The following is a 23,108-nucleotide window of genomic DNA, read 5'->3' as shown; positions in this document are numbered from 1 at the left end:
TGTCTCCTCTGATGATGTCACTAACACTGCTGTAGTCATGGTTTCAGAGGAGGAAGTGGAGTTTTACGTGACAAAACACATATGAGTGGAGTGAGACACACAGTGAGACGTCCCAGGGTGATTATTGGAAATATTGGCTCTCTGGGAACACTGCTCGACCAGTCAGATTAGTGGACTGGAGTTAATGGTTGGATTAATCTTTTATGATTCTCTCTCACACAGACACACACTGATAAGTCAGATGCTGAAGCTCACCCCCTACTGGTGATGTTGTCGTTATTATTATGCAAACTTTATGCAAATCATCTTCATCTCCTCAATGTTCTTTCATGTTGTGAGTAAATGAAACATTCTGAGATAAATTCGAGGCAAAATGGCCGGATGTGGTGCAGCATGCAACATGAATCTCACAACGACGCTGATTTTTTTTTTATGTTTTCAGCATTGAAATAAAATGTAGCACATATTTTTTTAGTCTTATAATGTCAGATAATTAAGATCTGAAACATGCCCATGAGGGATGGTGAGAGTGTGAACACCTGGCAGTAGAAAGGGAATAAAAGTCAGTGGTTGTTGTGTGCTGTGGTGTTTCTGCGTTCTGGATTTTCTGTTCAGTTCAGTTTTATTTATATTGTGCTTGAAACAATGGATCTTGTCCAAAACAGTTTTCCAGAAATCTGATGATCAGCTTTTAATTGATCCCTAACGAGCGAGACAGAGGCAACAGTGTTGAGGAAAAACTCCCCGAGACGACATGAGGAAGAAACCTTGACTCATCTGAGTGACAGTGGAGAGTGTGATTAGAAATAATTCACTGCTGCACAGAACCCAGAGTTCTTGTAGATGATTTGGTTTGCTGACAGGAAGTGTGCTGTTGTCAGTAAAGAAGCGGACGGACAGATTTTATCTCAGGAAGTGTGTTTATTTGAAAACAAGCAGGCAAACAGATCAAAAACATGACACAGAGGCGGGGTCGAGAAACGGGAAATTGTCGAGTGAGGCAAAACCAGAATATCGGAGGTAATACTCAGCAGGGTCGAGAAAACTGGACACAAAGTCAAGAACCAGAGGATCAACATGGAATCTCAGGTTTGGTAACGTGAGATACTTGGTGGTACTCTGTGTGTGTGTGTGTGTGTGTGTTGTCAGAATCCTTATAAGAGTGTGCTGTGATTGTGTTCTTATCTGGAACAGGTGCATGGTGATTAGTCCTTGTGTTACACGCTGTGCACTCAAAGCACCAACACACGCAGACATAACGACTGTGTTCATCATTTCTTCCCATTTCTCTGGCTGAACTTTAATCATATTTTTTCTTCATCATTTCAACAGAAACTGTGAAACAGATTAAAGGAATAAAATCTCTGAACCACGGTGCTGGAGTTGTTGTAATAATTTAATTCTGTAAAAGCACAACTGCTTGATGGAGACGTGAGCTTATCTCAGAAATATTTTAAAATCACACCACCACCATCAGATAAAAAGATGTAACTCCTTGTAAAGATGTGTTGATAAAGTGAACGAGTCAAAGTGAACTGAGATGAATTTGGTGCAGAAGAGAAGCAGCGCGTCCTGTTCAGGGTCCATCATTCAGAGGAAGCTGAAAGGAGCCACGTTTCCTCTGAGAGGAGAGTGTGTACATCACCTCTGTGTAAATCTCATCACCATCTGCAGGGGAACAACACACACACACACTGAAGACAGCTTAACTCAGTGATCAACCACTTCTTCAAGCTTTCAGTCACCTGGGACGTGATCAACACTGTCATTAAATTTTACTCATGTAAATAAATAAACAAACATGAATAAATATAATTTTGATTTTTTTTGCTAAAATTTCTGTTGATACACAGCTGTGTGTTTAAGCCAAGACACATCACAGACCCCAGCTGAATAAAGTTGAGCAGTGTGAAGGACACCAAACACCAAATGTGGAAAAACATCTGAACAGCTGAACAGCTGAAAGGAGCTGCGTTTCCTCAGAGAGCTGCTGAGAGGAGAGTGTGTACATCACCTCTGTGTAAACCTCATCACCATCTGCAGGGGAACAGCACACACACACACACACTGAAGACAGCTAAACTCAGTGATCAACCACTTCTTCAAGCTTTCAGTCACCTGGGACATGATCAACACTGTCATTAACGTTCACTCATTTAAGTAGGTAAGCAAGTAAGTAAATATTAATTTCCATGAATAAATATAATTTTATGATTTTTTTTTGCAAAAATTTCTGTTGACACACAGCTTCGTGTTTAAGCCAAGACACATCACAGACCCCAGCTGAATAAAGTTGAGCAGTGTGTAAAGGACACCAAACACCAGATGTGGACGAACGTCCTTTTTGCTTTTCGAAGGAGAAAGTCTTGATCTCTCACATGTACATCACAGGAAAGAGAAACTTCTCTTTACATCTCACACAGAGCACAGGGTCAGCCATGACAGAACTTTACATTAGTGCATCTCAAACAATTACAATATCACAGAAAAAGTTCAATATTTTCCATCAGTTATTAAATAAAATGAAAATTTAACATATTCTCCACTCATCACATGTAAACTAAAATGTTTTGAGAATTTTGTATTTTAATTTTGATGATGATGACCTACAGTGCAAAAAAAAATTAAAAATCTCACAATATTAGAGTATTTCATTTAGAGTTTGAGTAAAACTATAAATCCTGTGTATCTCTCAGTCTAGTTCTGTTCGCGTGACCACAATCATGGGGAAGACTGCTGACCTGACAGTTATCCAGAAGATGATCATTGACCTCCTGCACAAGGAGGGTAAGCCACAGAAGGTCATTGCTGAAAAGGTTGGCTGGAAAAGGTGCACAAGCAACAGGGATGACCTCAGCCTTGAGAGGATTGTCAAGAAAAGTCGATTCAAGAACTTGGGAGAGCTTCACAAAGAGTGGACTGAGGTTGGTGTCAGTGCATCAAGAGCCACCACGAACAGACGTCTTCAGAAAAGGGGCTACAACTGTGACATTCCTCATATCAAGGCCCTCCTGAACCAGAGACAACATCAGAAGCGTCTTACCAGGGCTAAAGAGAGAAAGAACTGGACTGTTGCTCAGTGGTCCAAAGTCGTCTTTTCAGTAAATTTTGCATTTCATTTGGAAATCAAGGTCCGAGAGTCTGGAGGAAGAGTGGAGAGGCACAGAATCCCAGGTGTTTGAGGTCCAGTGTGATGTTTCTGCAGTATGTGATGATTTTTAGTGCCATGTCATCTGCTGGTGTTGGTCCACTGTGTTTTATCAAGTTCAAAGTCAATGCAGCATCTACCAGGAGATTGTACAACACTTCATGCTTCTATCTGCTGACAAGCTTTCTGGACATGCTGATTTCCTTTTCCAGCAGGACTTAGCACCTGACCACAGTGCGAAAACTATGACCAAATGGTTTGCTGACCCTGATATTACTGTGCTTGACTGGCCAACCATCTCGCCTGAACCAAACTCCAGAGAGACTCTATGAGCAACTGTCAAGAGGAAGATGAGATACACCACCCGACCCAAAAATACAGACGAGTTGAAGGTCGCTATCAAAGCAACCTGGGCTTCAATAACACCTCAGCAGTGCCACAGGCTGATCGCCTCCATGCCACGCCCCATTGCCCAACCAAGTACTGAGTGTATAACTGACCACACTTTCTAGAAGTTGTACATTTCTGTATTTTTTGATTGATCTTGGGAAATGTTCTAATCATCTGAGACACTGGATTTCTGATTCTCATGAGCTATAAGACATATTCATGAAAATTAAAACAAAAAAAAGGCTTGAAATATTTCCCTTTAACGTGTCATGAATATATGAAAGTTTCCTTTTTTGGATTAAATAGCTTGAGATGCCCTCGTATTTACCGAGGCTCAGTGGATGTGAGCTGACTTTCAGTGTTTGTTTGTAATTTGGACTTTTCGAGAGAGGAAAGAAATGAATAAACGTACCCTGATCACCTTGGGTCAAGTCCATTTTGCGTCTGTTGGCGGAAGAAATCCACAGAAACACTCAGATAAACACGGCTATGAGGCGTTTCGATCAGATAAAACCAATGATACACGATTAAGCTGAACACAGTAAATCTCTCACCTCTCAGCCGTCTGCTTCCCTGAAAAAGAAACAGAACAAACACCTTCTGTCAGATCTGAACGATCTCCATGATCAGTTTCACACAGGACGGTGTGCAGGAGAGACACGAGGAGATGAAGTTAAAGACTTACTGATAAAGCTGCAGAGACAGACACTCATCATTCCAGCCAGTAAAACACAGACACCGAGGACTGACGGCAGCAGCACCGACAAAGATCCTGAACACAATCGTGTAAAATTCAAGATGTTTTCGTTATTATTGGATAAAATATTGGAGAATTTGTTTGTTATCGGTCCAAAACTGAGAGAGTTTCTCTGGTTAGAGCATGAAGTAAAGAATAAAACACTCTCATCATGCTGTTTTAGGAAAATAATTCACAACAGTGTGGTGTAATGGATCAGAGTCACTGTTACTACACTGAAGTTGATTATTTTCCTCTAAAAACACACCCTGAAATGTTTTATTCCTCTTCTACCACAGCAATTCACCCATACTAACAGCTTTATTCAGTAAAGGATGGCATTTCATTGGTGAAACAAGTTACTTCCTGTTATCAATGATGTTCTCATTATTAAGTATTCCGGTTTATTTATTTATTTATTTATTTTAATTTGCTGAGGTGTGAATTCAGAAAGTGTTATGTTTGCAGATGATCAGAATAAACACAGAACAATCCAGGTTTTTAATGACTGACGTACTTTTAGATAAATCAGGCTGATTGCTCGTGTTGGGTCGTTCACCTCTATGAAAGAACACGGAAGTTTTACAAAGATCGACAACATGAAAAAACTCGTACATGTGCTAATGGGAATGAAGCTGCACACGATAGTTCACGATCACATACCCAGCGGAGGAAATCAGTGTTCAACACGTCAACTATTTTTCGACTGAATAGTGATAGAAAATGTGTTTAATGAGCTGAAGATCATGATCCAGCGTTTCATTTCAAGACTGTTTGTGTCTTTAATGAGCCAAAATCCCCCTGAACACTGAGAGAGATTCATTTCTTCATCCAGGAAGCATCTTGAAGCTGTCAGTGCAAACATAGACTTCTCCACCAAGGATTAAATACCTTTAAACTAGCCTGTTCAATACGTTGATGAATGAGTAGGGGTGTACAAACTTTTAATTGGGATTAGATCAACAGGAAAATCTACAGAGAGATTTACAATATCTGATAAAAACTGGAGAATGTTTTCTCCTGTAACTGAAGGATATATACGATATCATATTGCCTTGTTTGCACCATCATGTTTTTTTTTTCATTTCCGTTTCCGGTTGAGAGAACGTCGTGCACGTTCTGGCTGCCGCTTCTCACCAGAGCTTTTTTATTTTATTTTATTTCTTTTTCTATTTTTTTTTTCTGTGTGTTTGTGTAGTTTGATGCTTGTTTGAGTGTTTTTGTCCGCCGGTTGTGGTGTAGCTCCAGACCATGTTTTGGGCGTCGGTTCCCTCCAGGCCTTGGTTCGCCGTGGGTGATGCCTGCGCTCCCAGCTATGGACTGCAGTGAGCTCGTTGCTCATTTTACATCGTGGTTGTCCAGCGCTCTGCACTTTAACGCTTGGCGTGATGTTCCGAGCGATGTTGCTCGGTGGTGTCGCGGCGGCTGTGCAGGTGGTTTGGGACATACCAGTGCTCTGCGTGGCGGAGCTTCTCTGCTCGCTGTGTGGATCCATGGCGTGGTGTTCGAGCGATATTGCTGACGGCGTCATGGCGGCGGTGCTGGAGATGTGGGACTTGTTTTCGTGCGCCTTTTGGTGGGACTGTGGCTGCTACATCACGGGAATTACATCCTGACCCCTACTTGGTGGACTTTTTACTTTTTTTATTTATTTATTTATTATCTTTTTTTTAATCTATTTATTTATTTATTTTCTTTCCTTGTCTATATTGTAAAGCGTCCTTGGGTTTTTTGAAAGGCGCTATATAAATTTAACTTATTATTATTATTATTTATCACACTGCACTCTGTGTGCACTGACTGTGCTGTGTGTATAATTTTTATATATTGTGTCTTGTCTGTAAATATCCTGCACATCGTCTGTATACTGTATATTATTCTATCCACAGTCACTGGATATGAGCAATCACACGCTCTGATTGGCTAATCTACTACTAGGATATCAGATCATATGCCATGAGTAGAGAAAAACAAAATGGCGGAACATGTTGCTGAACCAACTGAGAATGAAATAAAAACTCTACTTGAAAACAAAACAACAAAAAATTGCTCTCAAGTATTTAAAAGAAACAGAAATAGCTGAAAGAATATTGGGTTTTCATGCAATAGACACTCCAGCCCAGATGGTGGCAGTAATGCACCTTTAAAGTGGCTTCCCAACTGCCAAAAAAAACCTGATAGAAGAAGAAAACCTCCAAAATACAAAAAAAACCCCACAAAATATGGAATGAAAGTATTTGATGGAAAGAACATCTTTTTTATTTTTCAAGTATTATTATTATTATTATTGCATTTTTCACAAATTACTCCTGTCATTTTGCCAGTTTGTTTACATTCTAAGCGGAAATTATTTTATTGGATGTTTTGTATAGATTTGATTTATCGAATTTGCAAAAAATAAAAATAAAAATGTTCTGTTTCTCAAAATCCACTGACTGTGGATCGAATAAAACAGTTATTCCACTCAATCTCGGTGCTACACGCCTCGTCGGCTATCAGCTCACATACGGCTCGATTTCATGGAATAACTGTTAATAGTATAGAATAGATACTATAGATTACACATTTGTTTACATTGTGTCATGTCTACATTGTGTATATGATGCATTACATAAACATAAATGCTTAATGTTGCATATACTTGTACATTACACATACATATTGACATTCTTTTCTTCTTTTTTTTTCCTTTTCTCTATCGCGACAGAGACACCAACTGCCAGAACCAAATCCCTTGTGTGTGTCAACAAACTGGGCCCATAAACATGATTCTGGTTCTGATTCTACTATAAACAGCGGGAGCTGAAGGAGTGAACTGACCTGCAGTCGGTTTCTTTCTGTCTGTGGTTGGAGTTGATGGTCCATGAGACTCTAACAAAAGGAAAAACAAATACATGTTAAAAAAGACCAAATAATTGTTTGTTGTATATCTGTAGAAAATAGAATGAATAATATAATAATACAATTGAAAATGTATAAATGATGCACATTAAATGTTGAATGATAAAAGTCTGAATTTAAATGGAACCTGCTCTCGTTTTCTCTTTAGTTGTGGACGACGTTGTTGAGGGAGAAGAAAAACCTGACAAAACAAAGAGCAAAATCTTAAATAAAAGAAATATTTAGAATTTACTGAATTATAGAAAATAAAGATGAAGGGGATTATTTTAATCCTAAAATCAACTGTTATCTAAAGTAATCGTCTCTAAGTGTGATATTTCTGTTCGATATGAATTCGTGAGTTTCAGTGAGGAGAACTGGCTGAGATCTGATGATGATGATGATGATGATGATAATTTTGAGGAACTCTATCACGTTCAGCTCCAGGAGAGAATGATCAGATTATAACTGATATCAATAAAACACAGATATGAATAATAAACAGTATCCTGTAACTCAGTTCATGGACTTTATCGTGTTGATGGGAATAAAACTGCACAAAGTTCACTCGAGCAGTTTCCAGTATAAAACCACCTGAACACAGGAACTCACAAATATTTACATAAACTACACACACTGATTTTTTTTTTTTTGCATTACTCCGTGAATACAAATTAAGCAGAATGAAATGAAAACCTCAGAATTATAATGTGCATTAAAACTGAGTGACTGACCAGTCGGGGAGGGTTTAGTTGTGGGCCGCTGTGGTGTTTCAGGAAAGAAATCTAAAATACAAATGGATTAAAAATGAATCAGATTTATAAAGCGATGCACATCAAAGCCCAGTCATGTGATTAAATATAACTTACGCATCATGTTGTATTTCTCACTCATCGGAGAGCGAGCAGTCGGGTCAGAGGTCACTGAATAATCACAGCTCACTTCACGACTCTTTACTGACTGCAGACGATTAAACACATCATTTCTATCTGCTGTAAAAACACAAACCACCTTCCCAGAGTCTCTCTTCTGAAAGGATGTGTTTGAGAAAAACTGAGTTTTTTCTCCAGTGTAGAGATTACAGCTAAAATCAGCAGTTACTGACTCTGACCCTGGGATTTCACATGAAAATCTGAATTCATCAGACTGATCATCATGACTGACGCTTAGCTTTGGTTTCTGATCTGCAGAGAGATAAATAAATAAATAAATTAATAAAATATTCATGAATGAATTAATCAATTGCATCAAATACTCCATTGTGAATGTTAATTGAGGAATTATAAATGTCTATTAGAAATGTTATGATCCACACAGACAATAATACACACTCGGTGTAATGTTGATCTTACTCAGCACTGTGACTGGAGCTGGGTGAGAGTGAGGAGAAGGAGAACGAACAGAGTTATCCAACACATAGAAACAAATAATCCGAAGTGTTCCAGGAGAGCTGCGTCCTGTCCACCTGATCAGATCAGAACCAGTGACTGAGAGCCGACATGATGGAGATGGAGAGGGTTTAATATTTGTGTCGTCTCCCTCTGGGTAGAAAGAACACCGAGACACTTTAACATTGTTTGGAACAGAACAGTGAAGCTCCACTGATCCTCTCTCTGTGAGAACTTCAGGAGACACGAGCAGCTGAGGAACATCTACACACACACACACACACACACACACACACACACACACACACACACACACACACACACACACAGAGTCCAGAACAACATCAGTCACCGACTTCTGAATGAAATGTCAAACTGATTCCTGCTGTAAAGTAAATCTACTCAAAACACAAATTTCCATGTTTATTAAACTGTACACCAAGACAAGAACTGAAGGAATGGAGAATAAACTGAGCAGCAAAATCAATGAAATATTTGGGCATAAACAGAACTAAAAACTTTTCCAAACTATACAGGATTAACTATGAACACACTGATGAAACCATAAGGAAAGATACTGACAGATGGATCACTTTTCCACTGGGATTCAATGACAGGATAAATGTGGTAAAAATGAACATCTTGCCACATCTGTGATATCTGTTCTCATCTCTGCCTCTCCATATATCAAAAGATCAGTTCCTTCAATGGGATGAGCTCAGAGCAAGATTCGTGTGAGGAAGCAAACGACTTTGGAAACGTTATACCTCACTACTCCTGCCAAAAGACAAGGGGGGGGGGTACGTCTGAATTTAAAATAATATTTTCATGCTGCACAACTGCGTCAACTAATCTCCTGGTGTAATGGAGGTTCTGTAGCTCGATGGAAAGATATTGAAGGTTCTGCTTTCAAATCCCCAATTCAGGCGAGTATTGGGGAATCAGAGACCCCCATCGATATAAAAGAGGAACTGGATCTTCACCCAGTGGTATATTTTACTCTCCATATACAGTACTCCACAGTGAAACAACTAAAAATAGGAAAGGAAGTTGGACGACTCAAATGGACGCCTTTCAATGACAAATTTATACCAAGAAAATTCAATAATAGATTTAAACATTGGGTGGAAAAATGAATGACAGCCATATGCACAATTATTAAAAAGGGTGAAATGAAAAGCTTTCAAGAAGTAAAAAAAAAAATACATATGATTGAATAAATCAGACTTGTTTTGATATTTACTGTACAAATGTGGGACTATTATAGTAAAAATATTAAAATAAATGAGGATAAAATACATCTGAACATAAAGCGACATGTACAAGCTGATAGTAAAGCGATCCCTAAAAGCTGCCTTAGATTTGTACTGGTGTTTGACAGAAGCGAGAACAGATTCAACATTATCTGTGTTAGCTAAATGGGAAAGGGAGCTGGGTGAAGTGATTCCAGAAGAGATGTGGAAAACACATCAAACTACGATTCCTGCTGTAATTCTCTCCATCCTGAGAGTGTAAATGCACAGGGAGGGTTTCAGAAAGTTCAGAGTAAATTCATCTTCATATCTGTTTTTCTAAAATCTAAAGGAAGACATTAAACTGTAACGCGTCTCTTTTAACCTCCAGATGTGTGAGTTTGGGGAATTAAACTGTGACACTGAAATAAATGAATTTACCAAAGCTTGATTCCTCTTTAATCACTAAATAACTTCACACATAATCTACAGAATATTGTTTCAAAAAAGAGGAGGATGTGAAATAAAATAAATGAATCTTACAAGTGTAACAGAATGCACATTAAACTTCAGTCATGAAAAAGTGTAACAGAACCAAACAGCAGGAAATAAAATAAAATGAACTCACGTGCAGGAGATTTCTCAGGAGTGATGGACGACTGTGTTGGTGAAGGAAAGAAACCTGATGAACAACAGATGTGAATAAGTTCAAACACAATTCAAAGCTATAAAAGAAATGTAATTGATTAAATATAACTTACGCATCATGTTGTATTTCTCACTCATCGGAGAGCGAGCAGTCGGGTCAGAGGTCACTGAATAATCACAGCTCACTTCACGACTCTTTACTGACGGCAGACGATTAAACACAGCATTTCCCTGTGCTGTAAAAATACAAACCTTCCCAGATTTACTCTTTTGAGATCTTTGGTTTTGGAAAAGCGGAGTTTTTTCTCCAGTGTAGAGATTACAGCTAAAATCAGCAGTTACTGACTCTGACCCTGGGATTTCACATGAAAATCTGAATTCATCAAACTGATTATCATAAACGACGGTTAGCACTGGTTTCTGATCTGCAGAGAGAGAGAGAGAGAGAGAGAGAGAGAGAACACTATAATGGACATATAGAAATGAAGACAGAATTATTTCAGAGGTTCATGTTGTTATTAATGCATTAAAAGTGTAAATGAGACAGTGATGGACATGTTATAAAATGTAATGTTGATCTTACTCAGCACTGTGACTGGAGCTGGGCGAGAGTGAGGAGAAGGAGAACGAACAGAGTTATCCAACACATAGAAACAAATAATCCGAAGTGTTCCAGGAGAGCTGCGTCCTGTCCACCTGATCAGATCAGAACCAGTGACTGAGAGCCGACATGATGGAGATGGAAAGCGTTTTACATTTTTGTCGTCTCCCTCTGGGTAGAAAGAACACCGAGACACTTTAACATTGTGTGGAACAGAACAGTGAAGCTCCACTGATCCTCTCTCTGTGAGAACTTCAGGAGACACGAGCAGCTGAGGAACATCTACAATGATAAAGAAAACACACCGTGTCATTAATACACACACTGAACATCAAACTGAATGTCACTGCTTGAAATCTCTTGAATTATTTTTGAAACATCTCTTAGAACAAATCCCTCAAATCCCAGCACCATAATAACGACTCACTTTGAGAGCGAATGTCCAGAATCAGATGGAAGAAGAACAGGAGGACGAGCGCCGCCATTTCACAGCCACTGGACGAAGTGAAATCATCGAAACGCTCATCTGAAAAGAACAGAATCAGGAAGCAGAACATTTAAGCCACAGGAAAACCACAAACACTCGAGTGTTTAACAGAATACACACCTCTAAACTGTGCTCAGGTTCACACACTCACTTCTGAACAGCTTTACACAGAACTCAACAAGAACTTTAGTACACATTATAGAATTAAACTGAATTCTGATAATTTGTAAAGATGTTCATCCTTCAGGAAAACGTTGAAGATGAGAACTTGTTTTATCCACGACTGGGATCCAACACTTCATTCATTCATTCTCATCCACTGCTGGTTCTTGTGTATCTTGTCTTTGTGCTTCGTCTCCTCGTTGTTCTGAGGATGAAACTGACTGCAGTCTTCTGTCCATGGATCTCCATCTTCTCACAGCTCACCTTCATCTCTGGACCAAGTAATAACCAATAAAGACAAAGGTTCTTCAGGGTATTAAACGTGTCATAGCTCAGCTCAGGAAAGAGGTGTTTTTGTGAAGATAATCATCAAACTCCTTCCAAAATGTCACTGATTTTTGTACAATCCAGTTTGCTGTCTCCTCTGATGATGTCACTAACACTGCTGTAGTCATGGTTTCAGACGAGGAAGTGGAGTTTTACAACCCCGATTCCAAAAATGTTGGGACAAAGTACAAATTGCAAATAAAAACAGAATGCAATGATGTGGAAGTTTCAAAATTCCATATTTTATTCAGAATAGTACATAGATGACATATCAAATGTTTAAACTGAGAAAATATATCGTTTAAAGAGAAAAATTAGATGATTTTAAATTTCATGACAACAACACATCTCAAAAAAGTTGGGACAAGGCCATGTTTCCCACTGTGAGACATCCCCTTTTCTCTTTACAACAGTCTGTAAACGTCTGGGGACTGAGGAGACAAGTTGCTCAAGTTTAGGGATAGGAATGTTAACCCATTCTTGTCTAATGTAGGATTCTAGTTGCTCAACTGTCTTTGGTCTTTTTTGTCGTATCTTCCATTTTATGATGCGCCACATGTTTTCTATGGGTGAAAGATCTGGACTGCAGGCTGGCCAGTTCAGTACCCGGACCCTTCTTCTACGCAGCCATGATGCTGAAATTGATGCAGTATGTGGTTTGGCATTGTCATGTTGGAAAATGCAAGGTCTTCCCTGAAAGAGACGTCGTCTGGATGGGAGCATATGTTGCTCTAGAACCTGGATATACCTTTCAGCATTGATGGTGTCTTTCCAGATGTGTAAGCTGCCCATGCCACATGCACTAATGCAACCCCATACCATCAGAGATGCAGGCTTCTGAACTGAGCGCTGATAACAACTTGGGTCGTCCTTCTCCTCTTTAGTCCGAATGACACGGCATCCCTGATTTCCATAAAGGACTTCACATTTTGATTCGTCTGACCACAGAACAGTTTTCCACTTTGCCACAGTCCATTTTAAATGAGCCTTGGCCCAGAGAAGATGTCTGCGCTTCTGGATCATGTTTAGATACGGCTTCTTCTTTGAACTATAGAGTTTTAGCTGGCAACGGCGGATGGCACGGTGAATTGTGTTCACAGATAATGTTCTCTGGAAATATTCCTGAGCCCATTTTGTGATTTCCAATACAGAAGCATGCCTGTATGTGATGCAGTGCCGTCTAAGGGCCCGAAGATCACGGGCACCCAGTATGGTTTTCCGGCCTTGAGCCTTACGCACAGAGATTCTTCCAGATTCTCTGAATCTTTTGATGATATTATGCATTGTAGATGATGATATGTTCAAACTCTTTGCAATTTTACACTGTCGAACTCCTTTCTGATATTGCTCCACTATTTGTCGGCGCAGAATTAGGGGGATTGGTGATCCTCTTCCCATCTTTACTTCTGAGAGCCGCTGCCACTCCAAGATGCTCTTTTTATACCCAGTCATGTTAATGACCTATTGCCAATTGACCTAATGAGTTGCAATTTGGTCCTCCAGCTGTTCCTTTTTTGTACCTTTAACTTTTCCAGCCTCTTATTGCCCCTGTCCCAACTTTTTTGAGATGTGTTGCTGTCATGAAATTTCAAATGAGCCAATATTTGGCATGAAATTTCAAAATGTCTCACTTTCGACATTTGATATGTTGTCTATGTTCTATTGTGAATACAATATCAGTTTTTGAGATTTGTAAATTATTGCATTCCATTTTTATTTACAATTTGTACTTTGTCCCAACTTTTTTGGAATCGGGGTTGTACGTGACAAAACACATATGAGTGGAGTGAGACACACAGTGAGACGTCCCAGGGTGATTATTGGAAATATTGGCTCTCTGGGAACACTGCTCGACCAGTCAGATTAGTGGACTGGAGTTAATGGTTGGATTAATCTTTTATGATTCTCTCTCACACAGACACACACTGATAAGTAAGATGCTGAAGCTCACCCCCTACTGGTGATGTTGTCGTTATTATGCTAACTTCATGCAAATCATCTTCATCTCCTCAATGTTCTTTCATGTTGTGAGTAAATGAAACATTCTGAGATAAATTCGAGGCAAAATGGCCAGAAGTGGTGCAGCGTGCAACATGGATTTCACAACGACGCTGATTTTTTTTATGTTTTCAGCTTTGAAATAAAATGTAGCACATAATTTTTTCGTCTTATAATGTCAGATAATTAAGATCTGAAACATGCCCATGAGGGATGGTGAGAGTGTGAACACCTGGCAGTAGAAAGGGAATAAAAGTCAGTGGTTGTTGTGTGCTGTGGTGTTTCTGCGTTCTGGATTTTCTGTTCAGTTCAGTTTTATTTATATTGTGCTTGAAACAATGGATCTTGTTCAAAACAGTTTTCCAGAAATCTGATGATCAGCTTTTAATTGATCCCTAACGAGCGAGACAGAGGCAACAGTGTTGAGGAAAAACTCCCCGAGACGACATGAGGAAGAAACCTTGACTCATCTGAGTGACAGTGGAGAGTGTGATTAGAAATAATTCACTGCTGCACAGAACCCAGAGTTCTTGTAGATGATTTGGTTTGCTGACAGGAAGTGTGCTGTTGTCAGTAAAGAAGTGGACAGACAGATTTTATCTCAGGAAGCGTGTTTATTTGAAAACAAGCAGGCAAACAGATCAAAAACATGACACAGAGGCGGGGTTGAGAAACGGGAAATTGTCGAGTGAGGCAAAACCAGAATATCGGAGGTAATACTCAGCAGGGTCGAGAAAACTGGACACAAAGTCAAGAACCAGAGGATCAACATGGAATCTCAGGTTTGGTAACGTGAGATACTTGGTGGTACTCTCTCTCTCTGTCTGTGTGTGTGTGTGTGTGTGTGTGTGTGTACTTTGTAAAGTGTGTGTTGTCAGAATCCTTATAAGAGTGTGCTGTGATTGTGTTCTATTCTGGAACAGGTGCATGGTGATTAGTCCTTGTGGAACACACTGCGCACTCAAAGCACCAACACACGCAGACGTAACGATTGTGTTCATCATTTCTTCCCATTTCTCTGGCTGAACTTTAATCATATTTTTTCTTCATCATTTCAACAGAAACTGTGAAACAGATTAAAGGAATAAAATCTCTGAACCACGGTGCTGGAGTTGTTGTAATAATTTAATTCTGTAAAAGCACAACTGCTTGATGGAGACGTGAGCTTATCTCAGAAATATTTCAAAATCACACCACCACCATCAGATAAAAAGATGTAACTCCTTGTAAAGATGTGTTGATAAAATGAACGAGTCAAAGTGAACTGAGATGAATTTGGTGCAGAAGAGAAGCAGCGCGTCCTGTTCAGGGTCCATCATTCAGAGGAAGCTGAAAGGAGCCACGTTTCCTCTGAGAGGAGAGTGTGTACATCACCTCTGTGTAAATCTCATCACCATCTGCAGGGGAACAGCACACACACACACACACACTGAAGACAGCTAAACTCAGTGATCAACCACTTCTTCAAGCTTTCAGTCACCTGGGACGTGATCAACACGGTCATTAACGTTCACTCATGTAAGTAGGTAAGCAAGTAAGTAAATATTAATTTCCATGAATAAATATAATTTTATGATTTTTTTTTTGCAAAAATTTCTGTTGACACACAGCTGCGTGTTTAAGCCAAGACACATCACAGACCCCAGCTGAATAAAGTTGAGCAGTGTGTAAAGGACACCAAACACCAGATGTGGACGAACGTCCTTTTTGCTTTTTGAAGGAGAAAGTCTTGATCTCTCGCATGTACATCACAGGAAAGCGAAACTTCTCTTTACATCTCACACAGAGCACAGGGTCAGCCATGACAGAACTTTACATTAGTGCATCTCAAACAATTACAATATCACAGAAAAAGTTCAATATTTTCCATCAGTAATTAAATAAAATGAAAATTTAACATATTCTCCACTCATCACATATAAACTAAAATGTTTTGAGATTTTTTTATTTTAATTTTGATGATGATGACCTACAGTGCAAAAAAATATTTAAAAATCTCAAAATATTAGAGTATTTCATTTAGAGTTTGAGTAAAACAATATAAATCCTGTGTATCTCTCGGTCTAGTTCAGTTCACGTGACCACAATCATGGGGAAGACTGCTGACCTGACAGTTATCCAGAAGATGATCATTGACCTCCTGCACAAGGAGGGTTAGCCACAGAAGGTCATTGCTGAAAAGGTTGGCTGGAAAAGGTGCACAAGCAACAGGGATGACCTCAGCCTTGAGAGGATTGTCAAGAAAAGTCAATTCAAGAACTTGGGAGAGCTTCACAAAGAGTGGACTGAGGTTGGTGTCAGTGCATCAAGAGCCACCACGAACAGACATCTTCAGGAAAGGGGCTACAACTCTCACATTCCTCATATCAAGCCCCTCCTGAACCAGAGACAACATCAGAAGCGTCTTACCAGGGCTAAAGAGAGAAAGAACTGGACTGTTGCTCAGTGGTCCAAAGTCGTCTTTTCAGTAAATTTTGCATTTCATTTGGAAATCAAGGTCCAAGAGTCTGGAGGAAGAGTGGAGAGGCACGGAATCCCAGGTGTTTGAGGTCCAGTGTGACGTTTCTGCAGTATGTGATGATTTTAGTGCCATGTCATCTGCTGGTGTTGGTCCACTGTGTTTTATCAAGTTGAAAGTCAATGCAGCATCTACCAGGAGATTGTACAGCACTTCATGCTTCCATCTGCTGACAAGCTTTCTGGACATGCTGATTTCCTTTTCCAGCAGGACTTAGCACCTGACCACAGTGTGAAAACTATGACCAAATGGTTTGCTGACCCTGATATTACTGTGCTTGACTGGCCAACCATCTCGCCTGAACCAAACTCCAGAGAGAATCTATGAGCAACTGTCAAGAGGAAGATGAGATACACCACCCGACCCAAAAATACAGACGAGTTGAAGGTCGCTATCAAAGCAACCTGGGCTTCAATAACACCTCAGCAGTGCCACAGGCTGATCGCCTCCATGCCACGCCCCATTGCCCAACCAAGTACTGAGTGTATAACTGACCACACTTTCTAGAAGTTGTACATTTCTGTATTTTTTGATTGATCTTGGGAAATGTTCTAATCATCTGAGACACTGGATTTCTGATTCTCATGAGCTATAAGACATATTCATGAAAATTAAAACAAAAAAAGGCTTGAAATATTTCCCTTTAACGTGTCGTGAATATATGAAAGTTTCCTTTTTTGGATTAAATAGCTTGAGATGCCCTCGTATTTACCGAGGCTCAGTGGATGTGAGCTGACTTTCAGTGTTTGTTTGTAATTTGGACTTTTCGAGAGAGGAAAGAAATGAATAAACGTACCCTGATCACCTTGGGTCAAGTCCATTTTGCGTCTGTTGGGGGAAGAAATCCACAGAAACACTCAGATAAACACGGCTATGAGGCGTTTCGATCAGATAAAACCAAAGATACATGATTAAGCTGAACACAGTAAATCTCTCACCTCTCAGCCGTCTGCTTCCCTGAAAAAGAAACAGAACAAACACCTTCTGTCAGATCTGAACGATCTCCATGATCAGTTTCACACAGGACGGTGTGCAGGAGAGACACGAGGAGATGAAGTTAAAGACTTACTGATAAAGCTGCAGAGACAGACGCTCATCATTCCAGCCAGTAAAACACAGACACCGAGGACTGACGGCAGCAGCACCGACAAAGATCCTGAACACAATCGTGTAAAATTCAAGATGTTTCCATTATTATTGGATAAAATATTGGAGAATTTGTCTGTTATCGGTCCAAAACTGAGAGAGTTTCTCTGGTTAGAGCATGAAGTAAAGAATAAAACACTCTCATCATGCTGTTTTAGGAAAATAATTCACAACAGTGTGGTGTAATGGATCAGAGTCACTGTTACTACACTGAAGTTGATTATTTTCCTCTAAAAACACACCCTGAAATGTTTTATTCCTCTTCTACCACAGCAATTCACCCATACTAACAGCTTTATTCAGTAAAGAATGGCATTTCATTGGTGAAACAAGTTACTTCCTGTTATCACTGATGTTCTCATTATTAAGTATTGCGGTTTATTTATTTATTTTTTAATTTGCTGAGGTGTGAATTCAGAAAGTGTTATGTTTGCAGATGATCAGAATAAACACAGAACAATCCAGGTTTTTAATGACTGACGTACTTTTAGATAAATCAGGCTGATTGCTCGTGTTGGGTCGTTCACCTCTATGAAAGAACACGGAAGTTTTACAAAGATCGACAACATGAAAAAACTCGTACATGTGCTAATGGGAATGAAGCTGCACACGATAGTTCACGATCACATACCCAGCGGAGGAAATCAGTGTTCAACACGTCAACTATTTTTCGACTGAATAGTGATAGAAAATGTGTTTAATGAGCTGAAGATCATGATCCAGCGTTTCATTTCAAGACTGTTTGTGTCTTTAATGAGCCGAAATCCCCCTGAACACTGAGAGAGATTCATTTCTTCATCCAGGAAGCATCTTGAAGCTGTCAGTGCAAACATAGACTTCTCCACCAAGGATTAAATACCTTTAAACTAGCCTGTTCAATACGTTGATGAATGAGTAGGGGTGTACAAACTTTTAATTGGGATTAGATCAACAGGAAAATCTACAGAGAGATTTACAATATCTGATAAAAACTGGAGAATGTTTTCTCCTGTAACTGAAGGATATATACGATATCATATTGCCTTGTTTGCACCATCATAGTTTTTTTTTTTCGTTTCCGTTTCCGGTTGTGAGTACGTCGTGCACGTTCTGGCTGCCGCTTCTCACCAACACTTTTTTTTATTTTCTTTTTTTATTTTCATTTATTTATTTTCTTTCTGTGTGTTTGGTTAGTTTGATGTTTGAGTGTTTTGTCCGCCGGTGGTGGTGTAGCTCCGGACCTAGTTTTGGGCGTCGGTTCCCTCCAGGCCTTGGTTCGCTGTGGGTGGTGCCTGCGCTCCCAGCTATGGACTGCAGTGAGCTCGTTGCTCATTTTACATCGTGGTTGTCCAGCGCTCTGCGCTTTAACGCTTGGCGTGATGTTCCGAGCGATGTTGCTCGGTGGTGTCGCGGTGGCTTTGCAGGTGGTTTGGGACATACCAGCGCTCTGCGTGGCGGAGATCCTCTGCTCGCTGTGTGGATCCATGGCGTGGTGTTTGAGCAATGTTGCTGACGGTGTCATGGCAGCAGTGCTGGAGATGTGGGACTTGTTTTCGTGCGCCTTTTGGTGGGACTGTGGCTGCTACACCATGGGAATTACATCCTGACCCCTACTTGGTGGACTTTTTACTTTTTTATTTATTTATTTAATATCTTTTATTTATTTATTTATTTATTTATTTATTTTCTTTCCTTGTCTATATTGTAAAGCGTCCTTGGGTTTTTTGAAAGGCGCTATATAAATTTAACTTATTATTATTATTATTATTATTATTATTATTATTATTTATCACACTGCACTCTGTGTGCACTGACTGTGCTGTGTGTATAATTTAATATATTGTGTCTTGTCTGTAAATATCCTGCACATCGTCTGTATACTGTATATTATTCTATCCACAGTCACTGGATATGAGCAATCACACGCTCTGATTGGCTAATCTACTACTAGGATATCAGATCATATACCGTGAGTAGAGAAAAACAAAATGGCGGAACATGTTGCTGAACCAACCGAGAATGAAATAAAAACTCTACTTGAAAACAAAACAACAAAAAATTGCTCTCAAGTATTTAAAAGAAACAGAAATAGCTGAAAGAATATTGGGTTTTCATCCAATAGCTCCTGTTTCACACTCCAGCCCAGACGGTGGCAGTAATGCACCTTTAAAGTGGCTTGCCAACTGCCAAAAAAACCTGATAGAAGAAGAAAACCCCCAAAATACAAAAAACCCACAAAATATGGAATGAAAGTATTTGATGGGAAGAACATATCTTTTTTATTTTTCAAGTATTATTATTATTATTATTATTATTATTATTATTGCATTTTTCACAAATTACTCCTGTCATTTTGCCAGTTTGTTTACATTCTAAGCGGAAATTATTTTATTGGATGTTTTGTATAGATTTGATTTATCGAATTTGCAAAAAATAAAAATAAAAATGTTCTGTTTCTCAAAATCCACTGACTTTGGATCGAATAAAACAGTTATTCCACTCAATCTCGGTGCTATGCGCCTCATCGGCTATCAGCTCACGTACGACTCGATTTCATGGAATAACTGTTAATAGTATAGAATAGATACTATAGATTACACATTTGTTTACATTGTGTCACGTCTACATTGTCTATATGATGCATTACATAAACATAAATGCTTTATGTTGCATATACTTGTACATTACACATACATATTGACACTCTTTTCTTCTTCTTTTTTTTCCTTTGCTCTATCACAACAGAGACACCAACTGCCAGAACCAAATCCCTTGTGTGTGTCAACAAACTGGGCCCATAAACATGATTCTGGTTCTGATTCTACTATAAACAGCGGGAGCTGAAGGAGTGAACTGACCTGCAGTCGGTTTCTTTCTGTCTGTGGTTGGAGTTGATGGTCCATGAGACTCTAACAAAAGGAAAAACAAATACATGTTAAAAAAAGACCAAATAATTGTTTGTTGTATATCTGTAGAAAATAGAATGAATAATATAATAATACAATTGAAAATGTATAAATGATGCACATTAAATGTTGAATGATAAAAGTCTGAATTTAAATGGAACCTGCTCTCGTTTTCTCTTTCGTTGTGGACGACGTTGTTGAGGGAGAAGAAAAACCTGACAAAACAAAGAGCAAAATCTGAGATAAAACAAATATTTAGAATTTACTGAATTATAGAAAATAAAAGGCGGCACGTTGGTGTAGTGGTTATCGCTGTTGCCTCACAGCAAGAAGGTCCTGGGTTCGAGCCCCATGGCCGGCGAGGGCCTTTCTGTGCGGAGTTTGCATGTTCTCCCCGTGTCCGCGTGGGTTTCCTCCGGGTGCTCCGGTTTCCCCCACAGTCCAAAGACATGCAGGTTAGGTTAACTGGTGACTCTAAATTGAGCGTAGGTGTGAATGTGAGTGTGAATGGTTGTCTGTGTCTATGTGTCAGCCCTGTGATGACCTGGTGACTTGTCCAGGGTGAACCCCGCCTTTCACCCGTAGTCAGCTGGGATAGGCTCCAGCTTGCCTGCGACCCTGTAGAAGGATAAAGCGGCTACAGATAATGAGATGAGATGAGATAGAAAATAAAGATGAAGGGGATTATTTTGATCCTAAAATCAACTGTTATCTAAAGTAATCGTCTCTAAGTGTGATATTTCTGTTCGATATGAATTCGTGAGTTTCAGTGAGGAGAACTGGCTGAGATCTGATGATTCTGATGATGATGATGATGATGATAATTTTGAGGAACTCTATCACGTTCAGCTCCAGGAGAGAATGATCAGATTATAACTGATATCAATAAAACACAGATATGAATAATAAACAGTATCCTGTAACTCAGTTCATGGACTTTATCGTGTTGATGGGAATAAAACTGCACAAAGTTCACTCGAGCAGTTTCCAGTATAAAACCACCTGAACACAGGAACTCACAAATATTTACATAAACTACACACACTGATTTTTTTTTTTTTTGCATTACTCCGTGAATATAAATTAAGCAGAATGAAATGAAAACCTCAGAATTATAATGTGCATTAAAACTGAGTGACTGACCAGTCGGGGAGGGTTTAGTTGTGGGCCGCTGTGGTGTTTCAGGAAAGAAATCTAAAATACAAATGGATTAAAAATGAATCAGATTTATAAAGCGATGCACATCAAAGCCCAGTCATGTGATTAAATATAACTTACGCATCATGTTGTATTTCTCACTCATCGGAGAGCGAGCAGTCGGGTCAGCGGTCACTGAATAATCACAGCTCACTTCACGACTCTTTACTGACTGCAGACGATTAAACACATCATTTCTCTGTGCTGGAAAAATACAATCCGCCTTCCCAGATGTACTCTTTTGAGATCTTTGGTTTTGGAAAAGCGGAGTTTTTTCTCCAGTGTAGAGATTACAGCTCAAATCAGCAGTTACTGACTCTGACCCTGGGATTTCACACACAAATCTGAATTCATCAGACTGATTATCATAAACGACGCTTAGCACTGGTTTCTGATCTGCAGAGAGAGAGAGAACGCTATAATGGACATATTGAAATGAAGACAGAATTATTTCAGAGGTTCATGTTGTTATTAATGCATTAAAAGTGTAAATGAGACAGTGATGGACATGTTATAAAATGTAATGTTGATCTTACTCAGCACTGTGACTGGAGCTGGGCGAGAGTGAGGAGAAGGAGAACGAACAGAGTTATCCAACGCATAGAAACAAATAATCCGAAGTGTTCCAGGAGAGCTGCGTCCTGTCCACCTGATCAGATCAAAACCAGTGACTGAGAGCCGACATGATGGAGATGGAGAGAGTTTAATATTTGTGTCGTCTCCCTCTGGGTAGAAAGAACACCGAGACACTTTAACATTGTGTGGAACAGAACAGTGAAGCTCCACTGATCCTCTCTCTGTGAGAACTTCAGGAGACACGAGCAGCTGAGGAACATCTATGGTGATAAAGACAGATCACACCATGTTGTTAATACACACACTGAACATCAAACTGAAGGTCACTGTTTCCTGATGTAATCATCGTGTATAAACACAGAAGTGTATCTTGAAATCTCTTGAATTATTTTTGAAACATCTCTGAGAACAAATCCCTCAAATCCCAGCACCATAATAACGACTCACTTTGAGAGCGAATGTCCAGAATCAGATGGAAGAAGAACAGGAGGACGAGCGCCGCCATTTCACAGCCACTGGACGAAGTGAAATCATCGAGACGCTCATCTGAAAAGACCAGAATCAGGAAGCAGAACATTTAAGCCACAGGAAAACCACAAACACTCGAGTGTTTAACAGAATACACCAGTGGTGGCTGGTAGTCTTTCAAACAGGGGAGGCTGGTCGGTTACGATATTTCCAGATTTTAAAAGAAAAAACACATAAATTTTGCCCATACTCTTGCCTCTGATCTGGCTGATTGTTGGCAGCGTCACAAACTGTGAAATAACAGGTTCTTTTGGCCCATTA

The 23,108-nt window shown here is 39.5% G+C and overlaps 1 protein-coding gene and 1 long non-coding RNA gene across 4 annotated transcripts; one reads left to right on the top strand and one right to left on the bottom strand.

Moving 5' to 3' along the window:
* Positions 1-913: 913 nt before the first annotated feature.
* Positions 914-22,859, bottom strand: LOC132874567 (mucin-2-like). 3 transcript variants are annotated; one of them, XM_060910861.1, is made up of 13 exons: positions 22,767-22,859; positions 22,280-22,579; positions 21,825-22,139; positions 21,690-21,740; positions 20,708-20,761; positions 20,499-20,549; positions 7,303-7,356; positions 7,095-7,145; positions 4,224-4,310; positions 4,093-4,111; positions 3,951-3,982; positions 1,885-2,037; positions 914-1,668 (listed from the first exon to the last, which is right to left on the bottom strand). In XM_060910861.1, exons 1-13 carry the CDS (start codon positions 22,822-22,824, stop codon positions 1,577-1,579), a joined length of 1,317 nt encoding a protein of 438 aa, XP_060766844.1. In that variant the 5' UTR covers positions 22,825-22,859; the 3' UTR covers positions 914-1,576. The 3 variants fall into 3 exon arrangements, with proteins under 3 accessions (XP_060766844.1, XP_060766845.1, XP_060766846.1); XM_060910862.1 differs by lacking the exon at positions 1,885-2,037; XM_060910863.1 differs by lacking the exons at positions 914-1,668; positions 1,885-2,037; positions 3,951-3,982; ... (2 more) ...; positions 7,095-7,145; positions 7,303-7,356 and adding exons at positions 14,592-15,394; positions 17,312-17,343; positions 17,454-17,472; positions 17,585-17,671.
* On the top strand, positions 955-4,624 carry LOC132874569 (uncharacterized). Its single transcript, XR_009651679.1, has 4 exons — positions 955-1,089; positions 1,333-2,160; positions 2,248-2,431; positions 2,697-4,624. It is a non-coding gene; the product is annotated as an uncharacterized LOC132874569 (long non-coding RNA).
* Positions 22,860-23,108: the final 249 nt, after the last annotated feature.

This window comes from Neoarius graeffei, chromosome 26, assembly GCF_027579695.1.
Source record: "Neoarius graeffei isolate fNeoGra1 chromosome 26, fNeoGra1.pri, whole genome shotgun sequence".
Taxonomy (NCBI): Eukaryota; Metazoa; Chordata; class Actinopteri; order Siluriformes; family Ariidae; genus Neoarius; species Neoarius graeffei.
This window is presented reverse-complemented; position numbering and strand designations above follow the sequence as displayed.